Source organism: Megascapheus bottae, chromosome 2 (assembly GCF_031878675.1).
Source record: "Megascapheus bottae isolate mThoBot1 chromosome 2, mThoBot2.hap1, whole genome shotgun sequence".
NCBI lineage: Eukaryota > Metazoa > Chordata > Mammalia > Rodentia > Geomyidae > Megascapheus > Megascapheus bottae.
Window position 1 is genome coordinate 203,712 of NC_143510.1, and position 25,802 is coordinate 229,513.

The 25,802-nt window shown below is 39.1% G+C and overlaps 1 protein-coding gene across 3 annotated transcripts in view; it reads left to right on the plus strand.

Moving 5' to 3' along the window:
* Positions 1 to 25,802, plus strand: part of Stk38l (serine/threonine kinase 38 like) — a 61,528-nt gene that overhangs the window by 19,087 nt on the left and 16,639 nt on the right. Inside the window, exons 1-6 of one of the 3 annotated variants that reach the window (XM_090318987.1) lie at positions 5,508 to 5,540; positions 6,943 to 7,087; positions 9,462 to 9,513; positions 16,180 to 16,302; positions 16,497 to 16,580; positions 18,752 to 18,875. In XM_090318987.1, coding sequence (XP_090175113.1) covers position 5,540; positions 6,943 to 7,087; positions 9,462 to 9,513; positions 16,180 to 16,302; positions 16,497 to 16,580; positions 18,752 to 18,875 — 529 coding nt within the window. In that variant the 5' untranslated portion in view covers positions 5,508 to 5,539. The other 2 variants (XM_090319006.1, XM_090318996.1) reach the window with 2 other exon arrangements.

Below are 25,802 nucleotides of genomic sequence, written 5' to 3' on the forward strand. Positions count from 1 at the left end.
CAAGGATCTGATGGCTGAAGCTGTGTGTTTGTTTCTCAATTATCTGTATTACATTAAATTACATTTCTGTTTCTGTGCTAGTACCATGCTGTTCTTGTTACTATGGCTCTGTTGGACACTTTGAAATCTAGTATTGTCTCATTTCTATTTTTTTTCAAGATTGTGTAGAATGTAGTAATTTGTGTATCAACATAAATTTTGTAATTTTTCCTGATTTCTATGAAGAATGACATTGGAATTTTTTTTGCATCGAAACTCTAGATTGTTTGGCCATGTAGCCACTTTCATATTAATTGTATTTATCCAGTAACCATGGGAAACATTTCCATATTCTAATATCTTCCTCAGTTCTTTTGTTTAGTGTTTTATAATTTTTATTACAGTGGTTTTCACCTTTTTAGTGAAGTTTATCCTTTGATACTTTTTGTTTTTTGATCTGATTGTTTTCTATATTATTTTTCACCCATGATTTGTTTCTTAATAATTGATATATAAGAAAGCTACTGGTGTGTGTGTGTGTGTGTGTGTGTGTGTGTGTGTGTGTGTGTGTGTGTGTGTATATCCTGGAGGTTGAATTTAAGGCCTGGATGCTGTTCCAAGCTTTTTTGCTTATGGCTAATACTATGCAAGTTGAGCCACTGTTCCATGTCTGGCCTTTGGTGGTTAATTGGACTTGTCTGCCCAGACTGGCTTTAAACCTGGATTTTCAGATCTCAGCTTCTTAAGTAGCTAGAATTATAGGCATAAGCTACAAGTACCTGGTTAAGATTTTTGAAAGTTGATTTTGTGTCTATTTTTTCCTGATTTTAAACATTTGGTTTAAGTGGTTTAGTTTTATTAATATATAAATCATTGCACTGATTTTGATTTTTCTTTGAGGTGAATTTCTGAAAGTAGAATTAATATGACAAAAGATAAAGATATCTTTTACTGTTTTTGGTACAAACTGCCATTTTCCCACCAGAAAGGGTTAACACAGCACCAATATTCCAGAGAAAGGGATCCAAGAACAACTAGGCTCCCCCAAGACAGTCTCCCTAAGTTGTGGCTTCTTTGATGTAGGGAAACTATTTTATGGCTGTAACGTTTCTTTGAAGTTGATAGACTAGTGAAACTGAATTTTTTTTTTTTTTTTTGCCAGTCCCTTGGCTTTCTCAAGGCTAGTGCTCTTCCACTTGAGCCACAGCTCCACTTCTAGCTTTTTCTGTGTATGTGGTACCAAGGAATCAAACCCAGGTCTTCATGCATGCTAGGCAAGAGCTCTGCCATTAGGCCACACTCCTAGCCCTACTTCCAGCTTTTTCTATGTATGTGGTACCAAGGAATTGTGCATGTTAGGTAAATACTCTACCACTAGGTCAAACTCCCTGCCCCCTGAACAATTTCTGTATGCTAGTAAAGCTATTTTTATTTTTAATTATTTACCCATCTTTATTGAGGTCATTTTTTTCTTTACAAGTTGAATATAAAACAGCTATATGTAAGCTATATATAGATAGTGAAAGATTTTTTTTGTGAATATATGTGTAATAAAAGGTTATTTCCCCCAACTAACCTTTTTTTTTTTTTTTTTGCCAGTCCCGGGGACTGACCTCAGAGCCTGAGCACTTAGTGATCTACCACTTGTGCCACAGTACCACTTCAGCTTTTCTATGTATGTGGTAGCCAGGAACTGAACCCAGGTCTTCATGCATGCTAGGCATGCACTTTACCACTAGGCCAAATGCCAGGTCCCCAAATTACCATATTGGAAGCTTATTTGATTTTTTTTCTTTTTGCCACTCTTGGTGCTTGAACTCAAGAACCCAGTTTCTCTGAGCTACTTTTGTTCAAGGCTAGCACCATACCAGTTGAGCCAGAGTGCCACGTCCAGGTTATCCTATTTATGTGGTACTGGGGAATCAAACACCGAGCTTCATACATGCTAGGCAAACACTCTACCACTAAGCTACATTCCCAGCCATTATTTGAATTTGAAATAGTATATTTGTGTAATTATACCTGGCTTTACTCTTTCTTTCTTTTTTTGGTATGTCACTTCTATCCTTCCTAGATTCTAGGAATGATGGCTGCAAAGTGTTGCACAGACACATAAAAATATGGAGGCAGGGATGTCAACTGTTTGTGAACAGCTTTGAAACCCCTCTTAAAATATTTGTTAATATGTTATCATCCAAATCTGAAACACAGAGATAATTGTAGATTTTAATCTTCATTGTTCTAAACTATGGACTATATTGAAAAATGCTTAATGGAGAGAAGCATGTGATAAAATGAGAAGAATCTAGACATGGTGGAGTAGAAAGATGGTGGACCCTAATGGATACAGAATTTCCAGGAACTCTGCTGCTCGCACTTCAGCTCTCAGGTTTTAAACAGGAAGAGTAACTCTATTGACAGATTTGATTCCAGATTTCGTTCCAGAGAACCCCAAATACGACTTTGGTGTGAAGTCTTCCAGTTTCTACCTTCCCTATCACTCTCCCATCTCCCATTCTTTCCATCAGTGTTTTTCTCTCTCCTTGTTTTTGTTATTTATTTATTTATTTTTGTGGGTCATGGGGCTTGAACTTAGCCTGTCTGTCCCTGAGCTCTTCAGCTCAAGGCTACCACCCTACCCCACCCCTCCAAAAAAAAAAAAAGAGGGAAAGAGAAAGATGATGGGGGAATACTATATAATATATATTATTGATATGCTACTTGTACCACTAATATATGTAATATTATATAGTATCAATATATATAATATGTTACACATGATTATATTAGATATTATATATTACTAGTTTTTATATTTATAAACATTTATAAATTGTATCATGAACATAATATATGAATTATGTTTATGTTGGTAAATATTTTTACATGACATATTTATTATGCATTTATATCATTTATTTTAGAGGTATTGTTATTATTATTATTATTTGCCAGTCCTAGAACTTAGACTAAGGGCCTGAGCACTGTTCTTGGGCATTTCTCAAGGCTAGCACTCTACCACTTGAGCCACAGCACCACTTCCGGCTTTTTCTATGTATGTGGTATCAAGGAATCAAACCCAGGGCTTCATGGATGTTTGTCAAGCACTCTACCACTAGGCTACACACCCAACCAAGGTTATTGTTTTATATTGCAAGGCTATATAAAAATAAAATAATACTAAAGATACTCCCCGAAATATATTGCAGGAGAACTGAAGTGAAATAGTTTTACCAGTCAATATTTTCTTCCTTTATAAGTTTTTTGATACTAAATGTTTGAGTTATTTCCATTCCCCAGGCTTTATATACTAAAGAATGTTGGACTTAGGTATTGGAAATATCAGTATTAATGAATAAGATAGCCTGGGGAAAACATGAAAACCAGAAGTTCAAGAGTAGATAGTGGGTTTTTGTTTTTTGTGTGTTTTTTGATGCTTGTGGGTCTTGAACTCTGGGTCTAGTAGCTGTACTGAGCTCTTTAGCTCAAGATTTGGCTCTACTCCTTGAGCCACAGCACCCCTTCCAATTTTCTGGCCCAGAGTTTCCGGTTCTTTAATGCCAGGCCTGTCTTTGAACTGATCCCAGCCTCCTAAGTAGCAGGATTACAGGTGTGAGCTGGCTCTCTTAATATAACAAAAATGTTTTTGGTTTCTCCATATAATTTTGCCAAAAGAATATATAGGCTGAAACAAATGCAGTTATGTGTGAGCCACTTTATCTTCTTAGAAATTCTCCTTTTAAGCCAGATCTGGATAGTTTTCCTGCTCATAAATACCCTACCTGCTAGAAGAAAGGCAGAGCAAATTAAAGCACCCTAAAAACTTTAGGATTTAGGGATTTAAAGATACTAGAAAGTTTGTTTATTTTGCTTTTTAAAAAATATTTGGCTAGTTTTGTTATTTTATTTTGGATCACCACTTCAGTCTCCAGTCAACTTTACTGTCAGCATAACTTTGCAGATATTTCTCCAGTTTCCTGAGAGTGTTTTGCTTTTTTTGTATGAGGATATTGAGGCTTGAACTCAGGATTTCATGTTTTTCCTTAGCTTTTTCACTCAAGGCTGGTATTCTCTACCACCTGATCCTCATCTCTATGTCTCACTTTTTGCTGGTTACTTGGAGGATCTCTTTGATTTCTTCAGATCTCAATCTTCTGAGTAGGTGGGATTATAAACTAGCCATCATCAACAGGCTGGGAAGTCTTACAATAAACAACTTTCTTTCCTTTGCATAATAATTTATTATAGCACTTTACACATTTGATAAATTAAGCTCGGTGCCTAAATATCTTAAATTTTCATAAGTCATGTACCTTTCTTGTGTAGCTCCTATGTAGTTTCTAGATGGCCTTACACTAAGCAGATCAAATATTATGGTTTATGTCTGTGGGGAAATACGTTCTGGGCAAATGGAACTTTTTTTTTTTTTTTGCTAGTCCTGGGCTTGAGCTCAGGGCCTGACTACTGTCCTTGGGCGTTCTTAAGGATAGAGCTCTACCACTTGAGCTACAGCTGCACTTCTGGCTTGTTTTTCTACGTATATGGTACTGAAGAGCTCAGGAACAGCACCCAGGCCCAGAGTTCAAGCCCCACAACTTACCCCTCCTCTCCCCCCCCCAAAAAAAAAAACAAAAAGAGAAAGAAATGGATGTTGATCTTATAGTCGATGTTCCAAGACAAAGGAGAAAATGTTCTTACTCAGGGAAGTTTCTAGTTTGGCGAGAGGAATGGAGTGGTAGCCTTAAGCAGTGGTACCTGAGATACATGGGCAGAAATGAAGAGAGACAGAGGGGTCTGGTAGAGATGTTGAAAAGAAGTCACCACAGGGAGATGTGAGCTAAGTCAGGTCATAGAGGTTCAGCTGGGTGCCTGCAGAGAAAGTGGATGTGACTGGTGTAGGGTTATGTCATGGGAGGGCTTAGGGACAGGAGTACCTCAGGGATGTTGGGACAGAAGTGAGTGGTGACAGAGTGGCGGATAAGCCTAAAGGCAAGCTGGAGTCCTGATTTCACAGCCTGGCTTTGTGACTTCTCTGCTATTGTCCTGCTTCACATGGCTATTCTGAGGAAGAAATGGGAAGTGTTTCCATGACATGTCCTTAAGGCTGAAATGGGAAGTGTTGTCAGCCTTTGTTCTAAGGATGGAAGGGGAAGTGTTGCCATGATTTGTTTTCAGGAAGAAGTGGGAAGCGTTGCCATTGTATATAGTTTATGCTTATAGAACTTACTTGTTAACCTGACTGGTTCATATATGTGTGATTCCTGCCTGATTCTTTGGCTCGGGGGGGGGGGGGGGGCAGCGTCATAGGTCTTGAACTTGGCCTCGACATTGTCCATGAGCTCTTCAGCTCAAGACTACCATCCTATCCTTGAGCCAAGCTCACTTCCCATTTTCTAGAGGTTAAGAGTCTCAGGTTCTTTTGTGCCAGGCTGGCTTTGAACCTTGATCCTCAGATCTCAGCCTCCTGAGTAGCTAGAATTACAGGCGTGAGCTACCCTGCTGGCTCCTGCCTGATTCTTAAGAGCATTTGCGTTTCTTTAGAAAACAAGATGGACTTCAGAGTTTAGAGAACTATGCTACTTTTTGTGAGGCACTGTCAGGAATGACATAATTCAGAATAAAAAGGGCAGTCTTGACCTCATTTAGAGAAGCCAATTCCTACTAGTAGTTTCTTCTAAAGTGTATACCTGTAGAAATAGTTTTAGACTAATACTTGCTTATATAGTTGACATAATATGTGTCATGGGGTTTATGTGGCAGAATCTACTTAGGATATACGTGTGTGTGTGTGTGTATGTGTGTGACATAGACCCCATGAGGCAGAATCTACTTGGATACACACACACACACACACATATATAATTATACATAATAGGAAATGTTTTGGTGCCAGTACTAGAGCTTAAACTCAGAGCCTGGGCACTGTTGCTTAACTTTTTCACTCAAGGCTAGCCTTCTACCACTTCAGTAGCAGCTCCATATCTAGCTTTTTTGGTGGTTAATTGGAGATAAGAGTCTCACAAACTTTCCACCTGGATGCTTTGAACCTTGATCCTCAAGGTTTCAGCTTCCTGAGAAGCTAGGATTATTGACACCCAGATAGGAGATTTACATTTACAGGAGCAATAACCATAGCTATTAGGCAAATCTTAAAGATTTTATTTAGTAATCAAGAAATCAGCCAAGTAGATTGACAAAATTCTTTTTAATGCAATTGAAAGTTTCTGTATATCAATGCCTATATTTTATGTAGATTTCCACTGCTATTTCTTTACTGTAATTAAGTCTGTTTCTGTAAATAAAAAATTAATTTTTGTGCTGGGTGCCAGTGGCTCATGCCTGGAATCCAAGATACTTAGGAGGCTGAGATCTGAGGCTCACGATTCAAAGCTAGCCCGGGCACAAAAATCCATGAGACTTTTTATCTCCAGTTAATCACAAGAATACCAGAAGTGGTGCTGTGGCTTCAAGGGGTAGGGCGATAGCCTTGAGCTGAAGAGCTCAGGGACAGTCCCCAGGCCCAGAGTTCAAGTCCCACCACCGATAAAAAAATAGAAATTTTTCTGTCTTTTGTGTGCTGGCCCTAATCTCAGAGCCTGGATGTAGGCCCTGAATTTTTTGCTCAAGGCTGAGCGCTCTACAACTTGCACTACAGTCCAGCTTTTGGCTCTATTGGTGGTTACTTGGTGAAGAGTCTTACAGACTTTCATTGCGTGGTCTGATTTTGAATTGTGATCCTCAGATCTCCTGAGTAGCTGGGACTATAGGCATGAGTCACTGTGTCTGGCTCAAAATTAATACTTTTTTTTTTTGCTTTGTGAATAATGCCTCTCTTTTCTTTGACTGTTAGACTTTTATTTAAATCTAATGTAGGTAAAGTTAAGCATTTCTAGAACTTGTTATAGGAAATAGAAAAGTTTTTTCCTTCCTATTGAATAATTTGTTTTTAATATGTCCTTTTAGTGTCTATTACTATGGCAATGATGGCAGGGACTGCAGCCTCCTTTCCTATGAGCAACCATACCCGGGAAAGAGTAACTGTAGCCAAGCTCACACTGGAAAACTTTTACAGCAACCTGATTGTTCAGCATGAAGAGAGGGAAACCAGGTATATAAAATACTGGTCACATTTAAACAAACTGGGCTGGGTGTGTTGGTGAACCTCCATAAGGCTGTAGGAGAATTGTGAGTTTGAGGGCTAGGTGATGAAACGGCTTAAAGAGAGGGGGTTGAAGGAGAGAGGAAAGGAGGAAGGGATGAAGGAAGAAGTAAAGGAGGGAAGGAGAAAGGGAGGGAGGGACTGGTGGAAGGAAGGAGGGAAGGAGCTAGGGAATAAAGGAGGGAGGAAGGGAGGAAAATGGACAGTAAGAAAGAAAAAGGGAAAGAAACAAGGAAGCAAGCTTACCCTGTGATTGGACAGTAAGCTTACCTTTCACTAACAGATCTAATCTGTTACCTTTCACTAACAGATAATAGATACTTGCCTGCTGACTTAATTTTTCTGCCCTGACACTGCATCTAGTTATATTTTTACAAAATAATTTTCTGGGAACCCAGTGTGCACTCTGCATATTTATATCTCTTGTCAGTTTGAGTTTTAAATAAACCTTTTCAAGCTCTAAAATTGTGGTATATCTCTTTGTATTTTCGTTCAGAAGCCTGCTTCAACAGGATTGGCTTTAATTTCTAGTGTTTTCTTACAGGCTTTGAGTTTTTTCACTCAAGGTTAACCCTCTACTGCTTGAGCCACAGCTCCACTTTCAGCTTTTTTTCCCCCTCAGTCCTGGGCTTGAGCTCAGGGCCGGAGCACTATCCTTGGGTTTTTCTCAAGGCTAGAACACTACCACTTGAGCCACAGCACCATTTCCAGCTTTTTTCTTTGTATGTGCTACCGAGGAATCAAACCAGTGTCGTTGTGCCTGCAGGCAAGCACTCTACCACTAGGCCAAACTCCTAGCCCAAAAAGCCAAAATGGCCTTCCAGTTTCTAAAGAATTTTAATAAAATTAAATATACCTGTTACACTGAACATCTATCCTTGAGTAAGTGTTGAAATCATGATTCAAATACAAGAAAGGATAGCTACCTTAAAATATATGCTTTCAACATCATTACCTACCTCTACTAGTATAAGCTTGAAGGAATAGTAATTTTCCTATTAAAACATTAGTCATCTTTATTAACTAATATTTATGCAGGAGGAAGTTTAGAAATGATGATTTGAGTGCTGGGAGTTTGGCCTAGTGGTAGAGTGATGATTGCCTAGCATGCATGAAGACCCGGGTTCGATTCCATGGTACTATATACACAGGAAAAGCTGGAAGTGGTGCTGTGGCACAAGTGGTAGAGTTCTTGCCTTGAGAAAAAGCTCAAGGACAGTGCTCAAGACCTGAGTTCAAGGCTCAGGACTGGCAAAAATAAAATGATGATTTGGGCTACCTACATCTGTAAGTAGTAGAGCACTTTCTACTTGCCTAGCTACTTAGGGGCTGAGATCTGTAGATCCCAGTTCACAGTCAGTCGGAGAGAAAAGTCCCTTGACATTCTTTACTTAAGCAGCAAAAAGCCAGTGGCTCAAGTGGTAGAGTGAAAAGGATTAGGGACAGTGCCCAGGCTCTGAGCTTACTTCCTAGTATGAACACACACATGCACATGCACACAGAGCATCTTTTGCCTGTATGATAAATTGTTGTTGGTCATGGGGCTTGAACTCAGGGCCTGAGCTATGTGTCTGAGCTCTCACTGAAGACTAGCACTTTACCACCTTGAGTCATAGTTCCAGTTCCAGTTTTTGAGTGGGTAATTGTCGTTAAGAGTCTCACACTACCTAGACTGGCTTCAAACTGAACAGGATCCTCAGATCTCACCCTCCTGAGTAGGTAGGATTATAGGCATGAGCCACTGGTACCCATCAAAAGCTTGTATCTTGAGAAACTATGGGTTTGGTTTTTTTTTTTTGGCCAGTCCTGGGGCTTGAACTCAGGGCCTGAGCACTGTCTTTAAGCTTTCCACAGCTAGAGCTCTACCACTTAAACCATAGCACTACTTCCGAGTTTTTCTATGTATGTGGTACCAAGGAATCAAACTCGGGTCTTCGTGTATGCTAGGCGAGCACTCTACCACAAACTCCTGGTCCTGAGAAACTATTCTTTGTAAACACTTGAATCTTGATTCAGTTTGAAAGCTTCTTTTTAGCCGAGCATACAAAGTGGTTAGCTTAAATAATAAATATATTTCTTTCTTTCCCTTTTTTTTAATGCTAGTTCTGAGGCTTGAACTTGGGGCCTGAGCACTGTCCTTGGACATTTTGCTAGTGCTCTGTCATTTGAGCCACAGAGCCACTCGCAGCTTTTTCTGCATATGTGGAATCTGTGTACATACTGAGGAATGCAACTCAGGGCTTCGTGCACACTCTGACCAATATATTTCTTAAACAGAAATAAGAATACATGTAAAATTTTAACTGTCTTTTCTTTTAAAAAGGCAGAAGAAATTAGAAGTGGCCATGGAGGAAGAAGGATTGGCAGATGAAGAGGTAAAGTGATGTTTTTATACATGTACAAAAAATAATCCCAGTGATTTTTATCAGTCAGCTGGTTTTACAGCTTAGTACTTGTATAACTTTTAATTCTTTTGCAGCTTTAATGATTTCATCATTTGAATATGGGCTTGCTTGTTGCAATCCTAGCCACCTTTATAAAGAGGCAGTATTTAAAAAAAAATCCAGCAATATATATTTGGTGAATGTTATTTACAGTATTCTTTCTCTCCCCTCTTCCTCTGTCCTTCCTTCCTTATACTGATTTTAGGCTCAAGGAATATTACAAATAAACCTGAAATAAAATGTGCCTTATATATTTTAATAAACATAAAGCTTTAAAAAGGAAATTTTATACTGTCTCCTTCAGTAACACATATGCTTGTTTGTGTGTGCAATTATGTAAAAAAAATGTGTGTCTATGTTATAGTCCTAGAGGGATAGTTCATGATACAATCTTTGCTTATTATGTCCATCCCTAGCATGGGCAAAAAGTAAGAAGAAAAGCCAGCAATAAATATGTATACACTGTAGGATATAGCAATCTTTAATAGAAGCAGAAGCTGGAAGCTGGTGGCTCACACCTATTTGTAATTACTCTGGAGGCTGACATATGAGGATTAAGCCTTAAGCCAGCTTGGGCAGACAAATATATATATATATATATATATATATATATATATATATATATGTATATATACACACACACATACACATATATGATCTCCAATTAATCATCAAAAAGCCAGGAGTAAGCCAAGTGTTTGTGACTTACACCTGTAATACTCGCTACTTAAGAGTCTTGAGATCTGAGGATTGTGGTTCAAAGCCAGCTGGGGCAGGAAATTTTATCAGACTCTTATCTCCAGTTAACTACTAAAAGAGTCAGAAGTGGATCTGTGGCTCAGGTGGTGCCAATACTGAGGTTTCAACTCAAGGCCTCATGTCATCCTTTGGCTTTTTCACTCAAGGTTGGTACTCTACCATTTGAACCATACCTTCATTTCTGGCTTTTTTTTTGAGGGAGGATGGTGATGTTCTAAGAAATGAACTTGGGGCCTGTTCAGAGCTAGTACTCCATCACCTGAGCCACAGATCCACTTCTGACTTTTAGTATTGTAGACAAGTAAAAAGCAAAATTATATGTATATATAATTACATGTGAACATGTCAATGTAAGTTGATAGCACTAGTGGAAAGCTGTCCTTAGAATAATTAACTAAGAAAGGTAGACTTTATTTGCTAGATGACAGGGAATCACTACCTAGTTGATTAACAGCTTCCTGAGTATACTATAAAAAACAAAAATCTTGGGCTGGGAGTTTGGCCTAGTGGTAGAGTGCTTGCCTAGCATGCATGAAGACCCAAGTTCGATTCCTTGGTACTACATACATAGAAAAAGCTGGAAGTGGTGCTGAGGCTCAAGTGGTAGAGCTCTAGCCTTGAGAAAGCCCAAGCCCAGGACTGTCTTGGGGCTGGGAGGTTAGTCTAGTGGTAGAGTGCTTGCCTAGCATGCACGAAGACCCGAGTTTGATTCCTTGGTAACATATACATAGAAAAAAATCCAGTCATGGTGCTCTGGCTCAAGTGGTAGAGTCCTAACCTTGAGAAATCCCAAGGACAGTGCCCAGGCCCTGAGTTCAAGGCCCAGTACTGGAAAAAATAATCTTGAGATAGAATTTGTTTTTGAACTCATGTAATATTACAGATAATTAATTCCCATTATGGTATTACATGATCCATAGAATGATGATACTTCCTTTTTGGTATGTACTGTTTGTATTCAAAACTTTGTAAGTATTGTTGATGGCCACATTATAGAAGCTGTCAGATATTCCAGTGTACACCGTCAGCATTGATTTGGTCGAGTCCTGTCTGTAGACTTTTAGTACATGTTCTGAAATGGTACAACTGGGGCTTGAACTCAGGATGTGCTAGTCTCATTTGTTTTTTTTTTCCCACAAGGCTGGCATGCTGCCACTTGAGCCACACCTTTACTCCTAGCTTTTTGGGGTTAATTGGAAGTAAGTCTCATGGACTTTCATGCGCAGGAAGGCATCTTCAGATCTCACCTTTCCGAGTAACTAAGATTACACATATGAACCACTAGGCTAGGCCTGTACTGTTTTTATAATCTGGAGAGAAAGGGGGGGGGGATTCAAAATTACCTTTCAAATGTGGTGTATTTATTTAGTTACATCAACAAAGCTAAACCTTTTTTTATTTTTTGCTATATTCTTGGAGAACATGATACTATACTGCCCCCATGTGGTTTGTTCAAGTAGTCATAGCCTTAAATTTGAAAACAAAGTCCGTTAAGGCTACAAATACTTTCGGGCACACCATCAATATCTTAGTAAAAAGAACTTAAAGAAAATTCTTGCAGTTGATTGTAGTTGATGTAGAATCTATCTTAGTTCTTATGTATAATTGTAGCTTTAATTGCATTTTATAGATTCAAAGCCCAGTATAATCTCTCAACACAAACAAACCTAGTATATCTGTACATCTCTTAGGAAAATGGTTGTTTCATTTTAATGTTAATTCTCCTTATTACCTGATTTATGTTTGTGTGTGTGTGTCTGTGTCTGTCTGTACTGGAGTTTGAACTCTGCCGGGGCCTACCGGCAGCAAATTGGGGTTCCTGAAATAGGGGGCAGGGACTGGAAAAATTAGAAGAGAGACAAACACATCGGGTCCGGGAGGTCTGCAGCCCAGGCAAAAACTGCCGCCCCGTTTATTCTCAACTCAAAGCTTATATCCCTTCTTGAGACCAGGGCACTGCCAGGTGTTACATCCAGATGGTTAATCAGGGAACTGTTGGGGGTTACATTCATATGGTAAATCTCAGATCAATTGAACAGGAGAAGGCCAAAAAACAATAAGACAACCAAGCAATTATCTGATGCAAATCAAAGTACAGTTTGATTCCACTCTGGCTCCCAACAGAACTCAAGGCTTCATTTAGTTATTTAACTCAAGGCTAGTCACCTACCACTTGAGCAACACCTCTGCTTTCCATTTTTTGCTGGTTATTTGGATATAAGAGTCTCACAGACGTCTCTTCCCAGGCTGGCCTTGAAATAGGATCCCCAGATCTTAGTTTCTTGAGTACTAGGATTACAGATTGTGTGCCTCTAGCACCCAGCTATCATCTGATGTTTTACAAAAAATGTTCTGTTTTATTGTTGTCTAAATTTACCACAGTACTCTTATGGTATCAAAAGACCATTAAAGTTTCTTTTGTTTTGTCAGTTGTGGGACTTGAACTCTGGGCCTGGGCAGTGTCCCTCAACTCAAGGCTAGCTCTCTACCACTTGAGTCAGAGCACTACTTCTGGTTCCCTAGTGATTAATTGGCAATGAGAGTCTCATGGATTTTGGTGCCCAGGCTGGCTTTGAACCATGATCCTCAAACCTCAGCCTCCTTGAGTAGCTAGGATTACAGGTATGAACCACTGGCGCCCTGTTAAACCAAGTTGTTTTTTTTTTTTTTTTTTTTTGCTTGAGCTCAGGGCCAAGGAATCAAACCCCGGTCTTCATGCATGCTACGCAAGCACTCTACGACTAGGCCAAACTCCTGGCCTAGACCAAGTTTTTTTTTTGTTGTTTTGATGTTAAATTTTTTTTAATTAAATGATTTTTGTATACAAAGCTCAATAATACTGAAAAGTCACAGGATACTTAGGGGGCAGTCAATGTGTACATTTTCAAAAGTTAGATATTGTTGTTTTATATGAATTTATAGTATAATCCATATGTTTTCAGGCTTTAAAATAAACTGGTAGTGTTTTATAAGAAATTATAGTATGGTCCAAATGTTTTCAGGCTTTGGAATCAATGTTGAGTGACTTGGAGACAGTAGCACAGGAGTTGGCCCAGGTGTAGAAGGGTAGGGGAGGTGCAGAGACTGAAAAAGTCATGTTGGGGATGGCACCACAGCCTTGTCGATGTGCTCATTCAGGTGGCCCTTGAGAGAGGGAGGAAAGGACTTTAGCTAGACCCAAGAGAAGGCACTTGAGGACCTCTTTTCTATTTATCTCCTTCACCAAGACATAGTTGTCTTAAAATTCCCCTCCCCTACCCCCATATACACCCTGCATTTCTTTGGAGAATCCAAGAATAGATACACTGCAGTACCTTCCAGCACAATAAACACAGCATCATTCCTTGACTAGGGTTCTGAGAAGGAAGAGGAAGGTGACCTCTGCCTTGGTAGAGGCCAAGATTTTATTCTTATGGAAGCAAAACTGGCACATACAGCCCCAGAGATTTCATGGTAGTCCTGCTTGTTGAGGTTCTATCAGGATGGTTTGAGGATCCTTGCGAACACAGGATATAGACAGGTGTCTGTCCCTTAGTTAAATGTTCCTAAATTGTACTTTTTTATTTTTTTTTGTCAGTTGTGGAGCTTGAATTCTGGGCCTGGGCGCTGTCCCCAAGCTCTTCAGCTCAAGGCTTCTACCCTACCCCTGGGTCTGGGCATTGTCCCTGAGCTCTTCAGCTCAAAGCTACTGCTCTACTCCTTGAGCCACAGCACCACTTCTGGTTTTCTAGTGGTTAATGGGAGATAAGAGTCTCATGAACTTTAGTGCCCTGGCTGGCTTTGAACCACCATCCTTAGATCTCGGCTTCCTGAGTAGCTAGGATTACAGGTGTGAGCCACTGTGCCTGGTTACAATTTTGTTTTTTGCTCAGTTCCAAGTATTTTGTTTAATTTTTGTCAGTCTCTGCGCATTTTCAAACATGAGTTACAAGGACATTAGTAATTAGTAATTGTTTCCATAACTTACTGTTTTGGCAAGCAGAGATTATGTAAGAGGGACTTCTCTTATTTCCTCACCTTTTAGCTGCTCTCTTGTCCATCTCTATTCCTAAAAGGAAGACTTTATTAAAATTACACACCAATAGAGTAATCTGAAATCTTATGAATATGGCTATTTAATTTTCAGTCTACTGAATGTCAGTTCTCGGGTAGGTGAAGTGGCTTTTCAGTGTCCTCTCTTTCCCTTTATTTTCTCTATTCCCTTTGGCTAGACAAGTTTTTAAATTGCACTCATAACATTTATTTTCACAGGGATGTGTAAATTCACTTGGGTGTTTGAATCTAAGATGTAATGTCTTGATTTCATCATCTTTAACATTGCTAGAGGTATCTGACACTATATTCTATATATGATACATGCTTAAATATCTGAATAATTCACTTAACTCTTTTATAGAAGAAATTGGCAGGAGCAGGGATAGTGCTTATTGTTAATTTTGGCTGACTTAAAGAGCAATATTTCTGAGTCATTATGGAAATTGTGACTTTCTTCTGAATCGAGCCAGTTGAAAATGAGCAGATGTCTGAAAAAATTCAGACAGTTTGTTTTCATTCTGTGTTACCGCTACTAGAAATGATCAAAACCCCAGAATTTTGTGTGTGTGTGTGTGAGGAAGAAGTAACATTTAAACAACAAAATGTCTATTTCAGTTGTAACCGCAGGTCTTTTAAAAAAAATGCTGCTAATTAATGCTAATTATTTTATTTCTATGTTCATCCTGGGGCTTGAACTCAGGGCGTGGACTCCATTTCAGAGCTCTTTTACTCAAGGCTGCTTTTCTACCACTGGAACCACAGTTTCTGGTTTTGGGAATCATAAACCTCAGTAGTTGTAAAGAGACATTTTGGGAATAAGAGAATTGAAGCAAAATAGATATTCTGACAATAAAAATCTATCAGAATTCTTAAATTATTTTTCTAAAGCTGAATTTTGTGTTAGACTTAAATTAGCATATAAAAGAATTATAATGGACTAATTCTTTTTATGAATTATGTTAATAAGTTAGTATATAGATGAAAAATGATTTTAATTAGATTGATCTTAATTAACTGAAACCTCAATTGCGATTGAGAGTAATTAAGAGGAAATATTAAAAAAATGATTCTTGGCCACATGCTGTGTGTGGTCTATTTTTGTAAATCTTGGGAGGCTTTTCTGAGGAGTCTGATTCAAAGCCAGCATGGGCAGAAAAATCTGAGAAATTCTTATGTCCAATTAACCAGCAAAAAGCTGGGAGTGGAGCTGTGGCTCAAGTGTTAGAGCTCAAAGACAGTACCCAGGCCCTAAAATGAAGCCCCAGGATTGGCACAAAAATAAATAAATAAATGAAAGTGTAATATCCCAGTCATTTTGGGGTCCCTGAACTCCCCAGCAATAGAGGCACCAGCACTCAATGAATGGAGCTTGGAGTCAGTTTAATAGTGCAGTGTCTACTCTTAGCCTTCTGGCTGATAGAGTGCAGTCCTGACCTCCCGTGGGGATGAGCTTTTAAAGGAGAGCACACACAGGTGGTCCTGTTCATCAGGAAAACACCACATGCAGGTGGTCAAGCAGTTTAAGTATTGTCACAAAAAAACCCAGAATTAGACAGCTAATCCCAACAGGCTACTACATAAAGAAGAAGTGGGTGAGAGACGGAGGAAGGGAGTATTAGTTAGCAAACACACAGATACACGTTCACATATGTTTTAAGATTGTTTTAGTCTTTCAGTGTTTAATAAATACTTGATGGTAAGTAGATTATAGTACAAGTGTTCAATATTTAAAATATTTTACCTCAGTTTTCCCGTGTTATCTTTATTTTGAAATCCTTGTTTTAAACTGCCTCTTTTGTATAGAAAAAGTTACGTCGATCACAACATGCTCGCAAGGAGACAGAATTCTTAAGGCTCAAGAGGACCAGGCTGGGCTTAGATGATTTTGAGTCTCTGAAAGTTATAGGAAGAGGAGCTTTCGGAGAGGTAAGCTGTTTTTCATCTGGTCACGGTTGTTGAAAGTATGTTATCCTAAAATGTTTTAAAATGTAATTCTAGGAATACTACCAAAGGCAAATTGCTACTTTTTTTTTTTTTTTTTAAAAAAAGGTATCTGCTTTCTACTCTTGAACAAATAGGTGTGACTGTTTTACTCTTATAATGTATAGTTTATTTTCTAGGTGAGGCTTGTCCAGAAGAAAGATACGGGTCATATCTATGCAATGAAGATATTAAGAAAAGCTGATATGCTTGAAAAAGAGCAGGTACGGATTGATTCTTTCATAGCTACAGTGCAAAGGAGGAAATTGTTTTAGAGGGAGTGCTTATGTTGGAGTGTTTTTTAGAAGATATCTATTAGGTTATATGCTCTATTATTATTATTATTATTATTATTATTATTATTATTATTTGAGATACAGTCAAATTACATTGTTCAGGCTCGCCTGGAACCCAAGATCATTTTCCCTCAACCTCTGAAGTGCTAGGATTACAGATACGAACCAATTGTAACCTATTAATTTGTTGCAGCTTTCTAATTTAGTGCTTTTTAGTTCATATATATATATATATATATATATATATATATGCATGCCTTGGGCTCAAGTCCTGAGCACTGTCCTTGGGCTTTCTCACGTCTAGAGCTCCACCACTTGAGCCACAGCACCACTTCTGGCTTTTTTTCTATGTATGTGGTACTGAGGAATTGAACCCGGGTCTTCATGCATGCTAAGCAAGCACTCTACCACTAGGCCAAACTCCCAGCCAGTTCTGATATTTAAAATATCTTTATAATCTGGGCATTAGTCTGCTTGGGGTATGATAACAAAATACTACAAGCTGTGTGGCTTAAATAGTAGAAACTTTCTCATTACTGTGAAAACTGGAACTCCAAGGTGAAGGTTCTGGCTTCCTGACTGGATCCTTCCATGGTGAGTATAGGAAGAAAGATTGCAAACACACTCACAGGAAAAGTTCTGATGTCTTTTCCTAAAGATTGCAATCTCAACCTATGACCCCAGTTTAACCATAATTATTTTCTAACAATTTCATTATTTATTTTATTTATTTATTTGTGGGTCATGGGGCTTGAACTCTGCTTGGACACTGTCCCAGAGCTCTTCAGCTCAAGGCTACCACCCTACCCTTGAGCCAAGCCCACTTACTGTTTTCTAGAGGTTAATTAGAGATAAGAGTCTCAGGTCCATTTGTGCCCAGGCTGGCTTTGAACCTTGATCCTCAGATCTCAGGATTACAGGAGTGAGCCATCACACCCTACTTATTTTCTTAGAGGCCCTGTCTCCAAATGAAGTCGCCCCAAGATGGTAGGAATTCACTACCAAAATGAATTTTGGAGTGACTCAGTCTATCACATAAAAGCTTTCTGAAGTAATTTCTTTTTTGACTTCACTGAAAATAAGGAACAGATATCATTCAGCAGCTTTTAATCCTGTCCCATATCAAAGAAGCAGAATTTGTTTCCTGAAAATTTGCTTATTGCAAAATCTTGTGCTGTGCGCATGCATGCACAAATGTACTCTTACCAGTACTAGGTCTTGAATTCGGGGCCTTGTGTTCTCATACAGCTTTTTCAGCTTAAGGCTGGCACTCTACCACTTGAGCCACACCTTCACGTCTAGCTTTTTGCTGGCTAGTTGCACATCATAAGAGTCTGCTATATTTTCCTACATTGGATGGCTTTGAACTAAGGTCCCCACCCTCCTGAGTAGTTAGGATTACAGGCGTGAGCCTCTGCTACCTAGCGTATCTACCAGATTTTTATCTTCTGTTAACCACCAAAAAGCCAGAAGTGGAGCTTCTGTGATAGAGTGCCATCCATGATGACACAGTTATGGAACAATGCGTAGGCCCTGAGTTTGGGCCCACAGTACAGGCCGCAGCAAAATAAAATGAAATAAAAAATTAAATTAAGAAAAGTGTGTAATTTGAGGAAGACCTAGCAGAGTTTGCCCTGATGGACTGTTGAAGAGCTAGAGGATGAGAAAGAATATTGATGGAAAGGAAGAAAAATCAAGGAGAAAGTATTGGGACAAGATGAATTTCCTGGATAAAGAGTATAGATTCTAGCATGCAGCCCTTCTTTAGGTGATATCTTAAGTAAACCATGTTTTATTACCCTGGAAAAGTTTGCAAATATGTGTTCTTACATGCTTTTGGTTGGAGTTCATAATAGTGAAATGTCAAAAACCAAGCCAGGTGCCTGTGGCTCACAGCCTGTAATCCCAGCTACTCAGGAGTCTGAGATCTGAAGATTGCAGTTCAAACCCAGCACATGAATGAAAAAGCAAATGAGAGCACAATGCCTGAGTTCAAGCCCCAGTATGGGCATAGGCATGCATGTACACACTCAGATTGGATGGAAGCTTGAAAAATGTATAATGTGTTTCAACTATTTTTTCAACACATTTTCATCCAGGTGGCTCATATACGAGCAGAAAGAGATATTTTGGTAGAAGCAGATGGTGCCTGGGTGGTGAAGATGTTTTACAGTTTTCAGGACAAGAGGAACCTTTATCTAATCATGGAATTTCTCCCTGGAGGTAAGTAACAGTGGTTGACTAGCTAGGTACATCTTCATATGCAATAATGACATTAATTCTTGTACATATTCCTTCCTGAGGCTTTACACAATCTGTCAGGGTTTCTCAGTATTTACTTCCATAATGATGCTCATTTTTACTCTAAATTATATTATTGTGAAGGATTAGTTAGGTCAGCACATTCCAAATTTACTAGTTGTGGTCCATTGTAACCAGTTATCCTATTGTAAGTGTAGTGTTAAGAAAAATAAGCCAGTAAATCAATGGGCAATTAATAATGTACAGAAGAGATATTTTGGTTAGTTTATATAAGAAAGTTTGAAGAGTTTCCAGCATTTAGGGAAATGCAAATTGGAGATGAATTAAGATACCATTCTACACTCATCAGATTATCAAAAACTTTATAAACTCTCATAATACTGAGAATGGGTGAAGCTGTGGAGGTTACCAGCCCCTAGTAAACTGATTTCTTTTTGTTTCTTCCCTCCCCCTCTCCCAATCCTGGGGACTGAACTGAGGGCCTGGGCACTGTCCCTGAGCTGCTTTTGCTCAAGGCTAGCACTCTACCCTCTACCACTTGAACCACAGTGCTACTTCTGGCTTTTTCTGTTTATGTGATCAGAGGGATTGAACTCAGGGCTTCACATGTTGTACAAGCACTCTATTACTAAGTCATAGTCCTGTAAACTGATTTCTAACTTCTTTTTTTTTTTTATGCCAGTCCGGAGGCTTGAACTCTAGGCCTAGGCACTGTCCCTGAGCTGCTTTTGCTCAAGGATAGTGCCCTACCACTTGAGTCATAGCACCACTTCTGGCTTTTTCTGAATGGTTTTTTGGAGATGGGAGTCGCATGGTTAATTGCACATGCTGGTTCAAACTGGGATCCTTACATTTCAGCCTCCTGAGTAGCTAGGATTACAGGCGTGAGCTGCCAATACCCGGTGATTTTTCTCTCCCTTCCTCCCTCCTTCCTTCCCTCCTTCCCTCTCTCCTTCCCTCCCTTCTTCCTTCCCTCCCCCCCTCTTTCTTTCTTTCTTTCTTTCTTTCTTTCTTTCTTTCTTTCTTTCTTTCTTCTTCTCTTTCTTTCTTTCTTTCTTTCTTTCTTTCTTTCTTTCTTTCTTTCTTTCTTTCTTTCTTTCTTTCTTTCTCTAGGCCTGGGCCTTCAACTCAGGGCCTGGGCATTGTCCTTGGGCTTTTTCAAGGCTAGAGCTCTACCACTTCAGCCACAACACCATTTCTGGCTTTTCTATGTATGTGGTACCTAGGAATTGAACCCAGGTCTTTGTGCATGCTAGGCAAGCACTCTACCATTAGGCTAAACTCCTGGCCCCCAGTGATTTCTTTCATGGAGAGAAGTGTAGAGATATCCAGTGAATCTGATAATGCATGTATTCACAGCCCAGCACTTTGAAGACAGCAGAAAGTTCACTAAACTGGGTGCCACTGGCTCATACCTGTAATAATAGCAATGCAGCTAGCATGATCCAGAGGACCTTGGTTTGAAGCTGGCCTGGACTGAAAAGTCTGTGAAAACCTACCTTGAAAATAACTACCAAGAATGGTACGGGCTCAGGCCCGTAAGCCTAGTTACTGAGGAGGCTGAGATCTGAGGATAGCAGTTCAAAGTCAGCCAGGGCAGAAAAATCCCCATGAGACTCTTCTTCAATAAACTACTCAAAAAAGCTGGAAGTAGTGCTGTGTCTAAAGTGATAGAGTGCTAGCCTTGAGCACAAAGAGACTGGGGAACAGTGCTCAGGCCCTGAATTCGTGTTCCAGGACCAGCAAATAAAAGCAAACCAGCCAAAAAGCTGGAGGCAGGAGCTCAAGTTGAGCCACAGTGGAGGTGCTTATAATCTGGAGGCCCTGAGGCCAAATCTAGTGTACTTAAAAAACAACAACAACAACAAAAAACAAAGAAAAAAATAACGGGGAGGAGAGAGAGAGAGAGAGAGAGAGAGAGAGAGAGAGAGAGAGAGAGAGAGAGAGAGAGAGAGAGAGGTTGACTCCCACATTGAATTTATAATAGTGAAAACTTAATGCAAGATGAATTCCTATCAGAAGATATGAAAATGAAATCCAGCATAGTTACAAGGGGAAATATTTTTACAGTAGTTATAAACTATTTTGACAGTTAAACCTCGAGTGAAGTGAAATAAAGGAAGCTATGAAATCATACTAATAGTTTGATACCATATATGTAATTTTACTATTATTTTTGAGTTAACATGCATTTGTGATATGTGGGGATTTCATATTGTACATTGTGATATTTTCATACATGCACATAGTACACTTAGAACAAATTCATTCATCCCCTCCACCATATTCCCATTCCTCCCCTCTAATCTCCTCTCCTTTTCCAGAATCATTTGTGAGGGTTCAATGAGTATGTGTGTGGGGGCCTGTGTGCATGTGCGCTAATTCTTGGGCTTAAACTCAAGGCCTTTGTGCTGTCTCTGAGCTTTTGTGCTCAAAGCGCTCTACCACTTGAGTCACAATTTTACTTTTGGCTTTTTGGGTAGTTTATTGGAGAATAGTCTCATAGATTTTCCTGCTCTGGCTATCTTCAGACCATGAACCTCAGAACTCAGCTTCCTAAATAGCTAGGATTAAGGTGTGAGCCAACAGAGTCTAGCTAATATTTGGCTTTTTAAGCTTGGCTTATCTCATCGAACATGGTGATTTTCAGTTTTATTCATTTTCCTGCAAATGACATAGTACCATTTTCATTTATGACTCAGTAATACTCCATAGTATACACATACACCATATTTTTTTGTGCATTTATTGGGTTATTCAGCACAGTTGATGCCACAATTTGTTGTGAACAGAATTGCAGTAAACATGAGTATGCAGTTCTCTTTCTTATATACTGATTTACTGTCCTTCAGATGAATGCCCAGAAGTGGTAAAAGGGGTCATAAGATAGGTTTATTTTTATTTTTTTGCCAGGCTTGAACTCAGGGCCTGGACGCTGTCTTTGGACTTTCTCAAGGCTAGACCTTTACCACTTGAACCACAGTGCCACTTCTGGCTTTTACTGTGTATTTGGTACCGAGGAATTGAACCCGGGTCTTTGTGCATGCTAGGCAAGCACTCTACCACTAGGCCAAACTCCCCACCCCAGGTTTATTTTTAGTCTTGTGAAGAACCTCCATACTTATTTCCATAGTGGTGACAGCAGTTTATATTCTCATCAGCCGTATATGAGGGTGCCTTTTTTCCCATCCATTCCTCTTCAGCATTAGTCCTGTTTTGGTTTTTGTTGATTGTCATTCTTATTGAGATGAGATAGAATCTTAGTGTAGTTCTGATTTGTGAAATACAAGGGATGTCAAACATTTTTTTCCATTCATTAGTCACTTGTATTTTGTCTTCTGAAAGCTAAACATTACCCATTCGTTGGTTTATTTGTTCTTTCACTGCATTATTTTGTGAGCTCTTGGTATAGTCTAGATATTAATCTTGTATCCACTGAATAGATGGCAAAGGTTTTTCTCCCGTTCTTTGAATTAATCTTTTTGTGTTCTGTTTTGGTGTGTTTATGTGTATGCTAGTATTAAGGCTTGTCCTTGCTTGAATTTTTCCATCAAAGCTGATGCCCTACCACTTGAGCCAACCTCTACTTCTTGTCTTCTTGTTCTTTTTTTTTTTTTGTCAGTCATGGGATTTGAACTCTGGGCCTGGGCATTGTCCCTGAGCTCCTCAGCTCAAGGCTACCACCCTATCCCTTGAGCCACAGGTTAATTGGAGATAAAAGTCTCACAGACTTTATTGCCCATGGCTGGCTGAGTAGCTAGGATTACAGGTGTGAGCTACCGCACCTGGCTCACTTCTTGAGATTTTTTTTTTCTGGTTATTTGGAAGTAAGAGTCTCACAAACTTTCTTGCCTGGGGTGGGTTCAGTCCTCCTCAGATCTCAGCTTCCTGAGTAGTTAGTATTACAGATGTGAACTACCAGGTCCAGGCGTGTGAGCTGTCTTGATTCTAGTAATTGCCCTGTTTGATGTACAGAAATTTTTTAAAAAAGCTATACTCATCTGTCCTTTATTTTTAAATTGTTAGTATAAGGGTGGTATGTACAGAGGGATTACAGTTACATGCATCAGGTAAAGAGTACATTTCTTTTGGACAATGTCACCTTTTCCTCACTCCCAGCCTTCTCTCCCTACCCTCAAATGTCCAGTGAGTATCATTCATTGCCATTTGTTCTTTCTTGTTCTTATTTCTGGGCAATTAGAATCCTATTTAGTAAAGTTACCTGTGCCTGTCTAGACATTTTCCTGTAGTAGTTTCAAGATTTCAGGTCTTACATTATGATCCTTGATCCACTTGGGAGTTGATTTTTCTACAGGATGAAAAATAGTCTTAATAGATGCTCAGTTTTCTCAGCACTGTTTGTTGAAGAGGCTGTCATTTCTCCAAGATACTTTTGGCTACTTTGTCAACAATCAGATCACTGTAGTTGTGAGGTTTTATTTCTGAGTCTTCTAGTCTGTTTCACTGTTATTTGTTGCCTGTTTCTATGCAAGTACTAAGCTGTTTTTGTTACAATTTGAAATCCGATATTATTCCTCTAGCATTGCTCTTTTTAGTCAGGATTGCTTTGGCTACTCAGGGTCCTTTATGATGCCAAATGAGTTTAAGTATACTACTTCAGTCTCTGTGAGGAATGATTTGGGATTTGGGTGGGGATGTATTGAATCTATAGATTTCTTTCTGTAGTATGTCTGTTTTCATAATATTTATTCTGCTGACTCATGAACTTGAGGAAAATGTCCATTTTCTGCTGTCTTCTCCAAGTTCTGGTTGTATAGTTTTCATCATAAAAGTCTTTTACTTCTTTGGTTAAGTTTATACATAGGTGTTTTGTTTTTGAGACTATTGAGATTTTTTTTTTCTTTTTTTGTCAGTCATAGGGCTTCAAATCTGGGCCTGAGCTCCTCAGCTCAAGGATACCACCATACCCCTTGAGTCTTCGTACCATTTCCCCTTTTCTAGTGGTTAACTAGAGATAAGAGTCTCAGGGAACTTTAGTGCCTGGGCTGGCTATGAACCAATCCTCATATCTCACCTCCTGAGTAGCTAGGATTACAGGTGTGAGCCACTGTGCCCTACTTGGAATTGTTTTCTGCCTGTTCATTGTCACTATAAAGAAAAGCCTTTTTTTTTTCTTTTTTGCTAGTCCTGGTACTTGAATTCAGTGCCTCAGCTCTATCCCTGAGCTTCTCTCTGTGCAAGGCTAGCACCTACCACTTGAGCCACAGCACTATTTCTGGCTTTTTGTTTGTCTAGTATTGAGGAATTAAACCCAAGGCTTCGTGCATGCTAGGCACACAGTCTACCACTAAGCTACTTTCCCAGCCTGCTTTTTTTTTTTAAACGTATGTTTATTTTATTGTTATATTGCCCAAAATGCTTATCAGATCTAAGAGGATTTTGTGGAATATTTGGTCTTTTAAGCATAGAATTAAATTATCTGCTAACAGAGATAATTTGACTTCTTTCTAGGTTGGACCATTTTTCTTTCACTTGCTCAGTGAAAGTAGGGAGAGTAAACATTCTTCGTTTCTGACTTTTTAGAGGAAATTATTTCAATTATTTCCTGTTTAGTATGTTAGCTATGGAGTTATGATATACAGCTTGCTTTTTTTTTTCTAGTTGTGAAGCTTGAACTCAGGGCCTGAGCACTGTCCTTGGACTTTTCTTGAGGCTAGAGCTCTACCACTTGAGCCACAACACAACTTCCAGCTTTTTTTTTCTATGTATGTGGTACCGAGGAATCGAACCCGGGTCTTCATGCATGCTAGGCCACTAGGCCAAACTCCCGGCCCCGTGATATACAGTTTTTATTATTGAGTTACATTATTTCTTTTCCTAATTTCTTCAGAACTTTTATCATGTTGAAGCCAGGAGTGGCTTTGGACTATGATGTTCAGATCTCAGCTTTCTGAGTAACTAGGATTGCAGCTATGAACCACCAGCACCCAACTTGATCTTTTTAAAATGTTGATGTATTTGCTTTGCAAGTATTATATTTAGAACTTTTGCATGTTAGAGATTGGTCTACAGTTGTTTTTTGTCTGATTTTTTGAATGAGTATAAGAAAATGACTTCACAGAATGAAGTTGGCATGATGTTCCCTTGTACATTTCATGGGAATATCTGAGGTGTCCTGGTGTTAGTTTTTCATTAAAGTTTTGGTGAATCTTACAGAGCCTGGGCTTTTGTTGGAAGATTTTTCAGTTTCATTGCTTTTTTTGTAGAACTGTGTATGTGGCTTATATTATCTTGGCTCAGTTTTGGTAGGTAAGCGTGCTAGGATCTGCCAGTTTCTCAGGTCTACCTACAGTGACGCTCAGGGGTACTGACTGCCAACCAGTTCCTTCACTGCCTGAGTTCCTGGTTGTTCTGTCTTCTTAGCTCACCTATATGAGCCATACTTTCCTGGGTGTTCAACTTCTCCAAGTATGTCAGTCTTAAAGAGGAGTCTCACCCTAAGTATGACACCTCCCTGCTACTTTCTGAGATATGGGGAACATTGGGTTTTCTCGTTTAACACTCTCCTGTCATGCTGGGGAAGTAATTGGTCCATGAAATTCCTGCAGTGAGGTTTAAAACTTTCTGGTAGTTTGGATTTGATCTAAAAGTAAATTTGTCATTTCAAGGTTGCCTGAGTTATCTTGTGATGGAGGCCTTTGTTTTTCCTAACTCCACCGAAGCAGAAATACAAATTATTTATTTTCCTCTGTTGCCTTTCTGTTTTGCCACATGTTCATCTGTCCTTTTTCTGTGTTGTGGTTCTTAGTGTTCTTGCAAATATAGTCTCTCCTTAGGTTATCTGACTTTTCTTTCTCATGGAGTATTTTATAAGGAAATTTAAAATTCTTGTCCCTTTACCATTTATACAATTAAAAAACATAGAAG